A 7607-nucleotide genomic window follows, 5' to 3' on the forward strand; every position below is an offset into this window, starting at 1 on the left:
CGCGTCGCAATTCCTTGCACATTTACTCCGTGCATTTGATAATGCCCCCAAAAAAATGCAGCAACATCCGGCACCTCTTTTGAGCTTGGTGCACGTATCTGACACAGCCATCCGTCAATACAGCCTACACAGCCTGTGAGGACTCCATCTTTACTGATACTTGTAAAGCCGTCAGCAAGCTCGAGCATGCGCTCGTTCGACTCCGTTGGGGAATGTATACGCAGTTCAGGACAGTCACACACTGCGTTCATTACTGCGTGCATGCAGCTGTATATACCAGACACGGGCATTCCAGCCAAACCGCGAGCCGTATGATAGCTGCTTCCAGCAAGCCAAGCGATTGTCATTTGAAGCATATTCTCCGGAGTTATTGGAGCGGTTCCAGTACGACAATTGGACTTGATATCATCTCGGAGCAGTGTCGGTCTAATCAGCAATAACAATCGCTCAAAAGATGAAACACCCATCCGATAGCATCTTTTAAATTTCCCTCTAGTATCAGCGTCTGTTTTTGCACGTTCCAGTCTAAACGTCGATGGTATATGGGCGGTGCACGCTCAACTGGAGATTCTGCGCAGCTCCCACCACGGTGATGAGTAGAAGGAGACTAAGAGATTGAGCTTCGCGCGTACTTGTCATCCAGCTCGGCAACAGCATTGCTCGTAGCAAAATGACTCTGCGACCCCACGATCCTGCCGACCGCGGAATCCGTGGCTCGGATCGCACCGATTGTGTAAGCTGGAAAAGCCGTAACCTTTTAGTAAATATGACCAATCAGAGTAGTTTTTAATGAGCGGCCCTTAGTTATCTCTGGGAACGGACTCGGTGGCCCTGACTTATACCATACACGACAGGATATCAGGTTTCTCAAGGTTCATTTAGGAGAGGTTTTACTATCCATCCCGTGTACTGACCTTTTGCTGAAAACTTGCTTTCTGTAATACTTTCGAAGAGGTCGTTAAATTGTACTTTTATGATGATTTGAATACACTTCAAGTATATTAAATAACCTTCGATGACCACATTGATGCCCCCTACCTCCGATCCATCTCGTCGTTCGACATTCACACAAAATATTTTCTCAGCGAAGCGCACCAGTAAAGCCGACCTTTCCAGCCATGCGGACCTACTCCATCCTGCGTCTTTTCTTTTTCGCTCTGCTCCTTTCCCCCAACACTGCCTCAGACGCTGCTGTCAAGCTTCGAGCTTCCCACGCCCATGGGGGAACGATTCCTTCTTCTAGCTGCAACGGTATCTCCACACGAAGAGAGAGGTGCCCTGGATATAATCAGCAAGCTCACCAACTCTGCAACAAAGGTTGTACGAAGCTCCGTGTTGCACACCCAATCTAGTGAACTGTGGGTTTCCACCTCGGTTTCCCTTGCACTTAGAGCCGGAGCTGGGGGTGTCCACCCAAATGTGTCTACAGCCCAGTGGCTAGGAGACAATGGGTGGAAATCTGGTGGTGTGTCTGACGTCTGTCGGCTGACGATATCACAGACACTCGGACAGCCAGTGCCCTTGTGTATTATACTAGGATTTAGTAGGGCCTACTGCATGTTTCCTTTCATGTGGATGCATGTCCATTTCTGACTGCTGCCTGTCGCTCTGATCAAGTGGCAGCAGCATTGAGGAGGAACGGGCTGGCTAGCGCCAGACCCATGATCCTCCTCACTCTTCGATTTGCTAGGAACTAGCTAAATACATTCGGCCTATACTTCAGTGCGGGTTGGCCCCCGCCTTGCTGGTGTTCCTACTTCGCTTCAAATCCCGCGCTACACTACAAAGAACTCTTTAGTGATTTCCGCTGTTCGCGCACCATCGACTCGCGTCCAGTGACGTTGAAGCCATCGACTACTGTTCGTCTACAACTTTGATTGACAGCAAGTACTACTTTCAAGACCAAGCGCGATTACTTCGAGATGATACGCGCCGGTGGTAATGGTGAACCACCAGCCGGTACTGTACCGGTATTCCTGCCAGTACTACCGCCCAAGATCAAGTCTATCTCGCACGAGGCACTTGTACGCTGGAAGAAGGAGCGACGAGACTACGAGACGAAACTTCACAACAGATGCAGAGTGACTGGCGAAGACTATGATGCGGTGGTAGAGCAGATCAAGGTTTCGTTCGACGCTGATCTCCTGGACGTCTTCTGCGAGTTCCAGTTGAATGTGGAGACTGTGGACGTGACTGAAGGGATGTTGATCGCCGAGATCGAACACATCGTGGGGAGCGTCAAGAGCAAGGCGTAACCCGATATCAAGGAGCTCTTCAAGAGAGAGCTGAAGATGAATTTGGCGGAAAGCGACGTGACAGCTCGCGTCATGGACTACTTCAGATGCTTTAAGACGAAAGCGCCGATAATGGCTTGACTGAGTGCTTCAGCCTTGAACGTGGGACACGAGAGAAATGCAAACGACTGATCTCTGCGTTGAAGCCACCCATGCTGAAGCAAGAAGTGAAACAGTCCATCCGCTATAATCATGCTGCTGCGACGAGAGACCCCAAGGTCCTGTTCCGACTTATCGTCGAAAAAGCGACAGAGTTGGAAAGGCAGTACCTCCGTTTGAGGACGCAGAAGCGTGAGGCTCTAGAGCGAGAGGAAAAGCCCAAGGCCAAACATGCCTTTCAAGCAAAAGGACAAGCAGAACCGACCTGCGGAACATGCGAAGGTCAAGCTTAACTGGAAGGACAACAAGAATCAAGACACAAACCCCAAGTTTTCGTCAAGACCGTTGCCGGGGCCATGCCCTAAGTGTGAAAAGATGCACTGGCTACGCTAGTGTCCGGATGCGACTGGGGATGAGAAAACAGAGCTGTTCAAGCGCTTTCGCAACGCAAGAAATGCCAAGGAGGCTAGGACGAAGTGGCTTGGAGAAGTTTTGCCGACCACAGACCGTACTGTCTTGCTAAATGGTGTACTGGAGCTTCCGTACTGCCCAGATAGTGGTTCGGACCATACAGTTATTGGCCAATCGCACTGGAAGCAATTGCTGGCAGTGGACCCTGAAGTCCAAATCAAACAGCTTGAAGTTCCAGTACAGAGTCAAACTTTTAAGGACAGGAAGGTGACGACAGTACAGAAGGCTATGCTGCAAGTGCGAATTCACACGGCAGCTGGACCTGTGGAGCCGATGAATCTGGTGGAGGTTCACATTGTGGATTGTGACGACGACGAGTTTATCATTGGAAATGATCTACTCACGCTGTTGGGAATTGATGTCGATCGTCAGCTGGAACAATTGGCGAGCCGTGGTGATGATGAGTAAGCCGGTGATCCAATCCATTTGGAAGCTGATGAGATGTCCGCACAGGTTCATGAACCTTCCCTTAGTGATGATGTTGACATTATTGCTGCAGTGGAGAAATTGGTCGACCGTGCAGTGGATTGGGGTTTCCGGTTGGATCACGTGGAGCAATTACGCACAATTGTACACGCGTACGACGTGTGGCGACTGGATTTACGCGCGGATCCCCCGGCCTATGTGCCGCCGATGGAAGTGAAATTGCAGGATGGGGCTCGACCTACTAAGTGTAAGCCCCGCAAATATCCTCCTCACATCCGCATGTTTCTTCGAGAGTTTAACAGCCGTCTTGTTGAACTAGAGTTGGTGTATGAAAACCCAAAGGGTCGTTGGTCGAGCCCCGTGCTCCCAGTGAAGAAGTCCTCAGATCTTTTGAACTTAAGACAGACGGTGGACTACAGACTTACGAACGCGCAGACCAGTGTAATGGCAGCCGCTATGCCTATTCTTTCGTTAGTGGTGGAAAAGGCAAGTGGAATGAGACACTTTGGATTATTTGATTTCCTTAAAGGATTCTGGCAATTGCCTTTGGCTGAGTTCTGTCAAGAGTGGTTCTCGTATATGACAGACGAGAAAATCTTCACACCTCGACGGGTTCCCCAAGGTTCAAGTTATGCTGCCATCCACTTTCAAAAGATTATGGAGGAGTGTTTCAGTAGCTTGCTGTACAAACACCTCCTCATCTGGATTGATGACCTCCTGCTGTACGCAAACGACATTGACGCCTACCCAGACAAAATCGCTGAGTTTTTTTTCTCTTCTCAATAAGTTTGGCCTCAAGTTGAGTGCCAAGAGGACAAGCTTATACCAAACAGAGGTTAAGTGGTGCGGTAAACTCATCAATGGCGAAGGTATCCGCCATGACCCCGAGAGAATCGAGACGCTACGCTCGATGCCATACCCTACTACTGCTGGTGAGCTCCAGCAGTTTGTGTGTGCAATAAACTGGATGCGAGGGAGTATCGTGGACTTCGCCCGTCAAGTCCAGCCTCTCCAGAGCCGATTAGATGCAGCGCTCGCTGACACAAAGCGGACGAAAAGAGTTGCAGTTGGGATCAAAGTTCAGTTAACTACCGAAGAGCGTTTGGCATTTGACCGAGTCAAGGACATGTTGGCTGATGCGGCCACCTTGGCGTATACGGACGCCAACGCGACGACTTGCTTGTTCACCGACCCCAGCGACATGGGCTGGGCGGTAATCGTGACACAAGTAGTCGACTTTGATCCGAAGACTCCTGTGACACAACAACAACACAGGTTACTTACCTGTATGAGTGGAACTTTCACTGATAGCCAGCTCAACTGGACCGTCATAGAGAAGGAAGCTTTACCTATTGTCCTTGCCTGCGAAAAGCTGGACTATCTTCTTCTCCGTCCCAAGGCTTTCAGGATGTTCTGCGATCGCCGGAACTTAGTACACGTTTTCGCACCTGATGAGAGTGTCAAGAAACACGTGAAAGGAAAGTTGTTACGTTGGTCCATGAAACTTATGGGATTCCAATACATCGTGGAGCACGTACCTGGACCCGAGAATGTCTGGGCTGACACGGTTTCTCGGTGTGCCGGCAACCACACACCGAGGGCGAGCTTGAAGCGGCTGAAAACGATCCGGCGCAGTCAACCTTGCCGACGTACTGAACTCAGACCGCTTGACGACGATAAGTTTGTGTGGCCTTCCTCGTGGAGACGCAGTCCAAATTCCCGCCACCGGTTTGTGCGGTGCACTCGAAAATTGGCGTTCTTACGTTGAATGACTGTATTTGGATTCCTGCAGAAGCTGTTGACCTAATTCGGAGGCTGTGCATTGTGGCACATTGCGGAAGCCAAGGACATCGTGGCCAGCAAGCAATGGTGTCGCACCTCCAAAGTCTTTTCTCGATCGACAACCTACGAAGGATTGTGGCTACATTTGTGAATGACTGTTTGCTCTGTTTGCATTCCCGAGGGGGGAAAATTATTCCAAGACCGTGGGGAGAACTGATAAAGTGCAACGAGCGAAACAAGGTCCTTCATTTTGATTACCTATATCTCGGACCGAGCTACGGAACGAGTTGCTACATTCTGGCACTTAAAGACCACGCAACCCACTACTGCGAGCTAGTGGTGGCGGACTCAGCGGAAAGTCCTGTTATAGTGGAAGCTTTACTAGCCTGGCACTGTCGCTATGGAATACCGCCGTCCTGGGTATCGGATCAAGGGACACATTTCAAGAACGAAGTGGTGGCTGAGCTGAGTCGTAGACTCCGCACGCAGCAGACGTTTACGCCGGCATACAGTCCATGGGTGAATGGTTCAATCGAGCGAATTAACCGTGACATTCTCCAGGTCATTCGTGCGATGACGCTGGAATATCGGATTAGTCACAAAGATTGGGTATATTTGGTGCCATTAGTGCAGTCAAACCTGAACAACACTGCTGTGCCTTCCTTAGGCAGCCATTCGCCATTGGAGTTGTTCACGGGATTGGAAAACCCGACGCCGCTGAGCGAGTTCTACCTGCCTGACAGACGCCGCCTGCAAACAATCCCTGCTAGTGCTGAGGTAGACGGCTACCTGGAGAACTTGAGGGAGAGCATAAGGTCAATGCACTGTGCGGTGAAGGACAGACGAGAGAAACAAAGGCTCCTGAATAAGAAACGTGAACGTGGTGAGAACGTGGTAAACTTCACCATCGGCGATTACGTGCTAAGGTCCCGAGTGGACGAGAAGCACGGCAACAAGTTACGGGTGATATGGGTTGGTCCGTACAAAGTAACGAGAGCCGACGCCCATTCATTTCGTGTCAAGCACCTCGTGACTGGTGATGAACAAGATGTTCATGCATCAAGGTTAAAGTTCTACTCCGACGATAGCCTGGAGGTGACGGACGAGCTCTTGGAGCATGTGTCCTCACAAGGTATCGTGTTGGCAGTGGAATGACTAACGGGACACAAGTGGAATAGTGACATCAATGACTTTGAAATCCTGATCAGCTGGAAAGGGCTACAGCCTATCGAGGATTCGTATGAACCCATGGGTGATTTGGTCAAGGAGATCCGAGTATTGGTTGGGAACTATGTGTCAAGTACCGATGACCAGCAGCTTCGTGAGCACTGGCAACGGTTTCAAGGAGGACGTGAAGAGGGTCTAGTGCACGAGGATCGCCAGTTAATACTGGAAGTGCGGCCGAACAGGGACTCCGAAACAACACCGTCGACTTGTGACACGCGGGGGCCTCAAGGTGAAGCCCAGCAGGCACGTCCTCGTCTCACTGGACAGAAGCGACGACTTAGAACCGCTAGCAGACGCAAGCGGAGAAGTAATCGAGCGACTGAGGAAGAACCTCAGGCCGACTCACAACAGACATCGGGGCAGACTGCGGACGGGGATGGTGAGCTGCACCTGGGTGCCGAGGTCCACGAGCCTCCACCTCCTCGAGGTCGCCGAGGGACGCCTTCACGTATTCAGCCACGCCGTTCAAGTCGCCGTAGGGACCGGGGCCAGGGCTGTTAGCTGTTCAGGTGAACACTACTGTGACGGAGATCGGTAAGACGAGGACAGGTGAAACCGAGCTTCGGGGGCTGTGTAGTGAAGTGTGGGTTTCCACCTCGGTTTCCCTTGCACTTAGAGCCGGAGCTGGGGGTGTCCACCCAAATGTGTCTACAGCCCAGTGGCTTGAAGACAATGGGTGGAAATCTGGTGGTGTGTCTGACGCCTGTCGGCTGACGATATCACAGACACTCGGATAGCCAGTGTCCTTGTGTATTATACTAGGATTTAGTAGGGCCTACTGCATGTTTCCTTTCATGTGGATGCATGTCCATTTCTGACTGCTGCCTGTCGCTCTGATCAAGTGGCAGCAGCATTGAGGAGGAATGGGCTGGCTAGCGCCAGACCCATGATCCTCCTCACTCTTCGATTTGCTAGGAGCTAGCTAAATACATTCGGCCTATACTCCAGTGCGGGTTGGCCCCCGCCTTGCTGGTGTTCGACTTCGCTTCAAGTCCCGGGCTACACTACACCTGTGACGGGGTCACACAGCACCTTGCGCAAGAGGAAGTTATCTTCCGAGAGTATACAAACTCTCAGTGAACGGCAGCTCACAGGTCCCCTCTTTTATTAAAGAGAGCGAAGTGACCCAAATAATGTAGATTGTAAACTGAGTATATTTATAGGTAGATTAAGTTTGGGTTTAATACAAACTGTTAGTTACCTATAGAAATGCAATGTCATTTAACCAATGGTTGGCTTTGAACGACCTTGGTACCTTGTACCAAATATCTCGGAGTATGACACGTCATACTCCTGAAGTGTGAAGTG

At 50.7% G+C, this 7607-nt stretch overlaps 1 protein-coding gene across 1 annotated transcript; it reads left to right on the forward strand.

Annotated features, from left to right (window-relative positions):
* Positions 1 to 1447: 1447 nt before the first annotated feature.
* Positions 1448 to 2255, forward strand: PITG_07936 (uncharacterized protein; the record flags this gene model as incomplete). The annotated part of the gene is made up of 2 exons (XM_002904096.1): positions 1448 to 1465; positions 1902 to 2255. 2 exons carry the CDS (start codon positions 1448 to 1450, stop codon positions 2253 to 2255), a joined length of 372 nt encoding a protein of 123 aa, XP_002904142.1.
* Positions 2256 to 7607: the final 5352 nt, after the last annotated feature.

The sequence above is a fragment of the Phytophthora infestans genome, genomic scaffold (genome assembly GCF_000142945.1).
Source record: "Phytophthora infestans T30-4 supercont1.12 genomic scaffold, whole genome shotgun sequence".
NCBI classification, from domain to species: domain Eukaryota; phylum Oomycota; class Peronosporomycetes; order Peronosporales; family Peronosporaceae; genus Phytophthora; species Phytophthora infestans.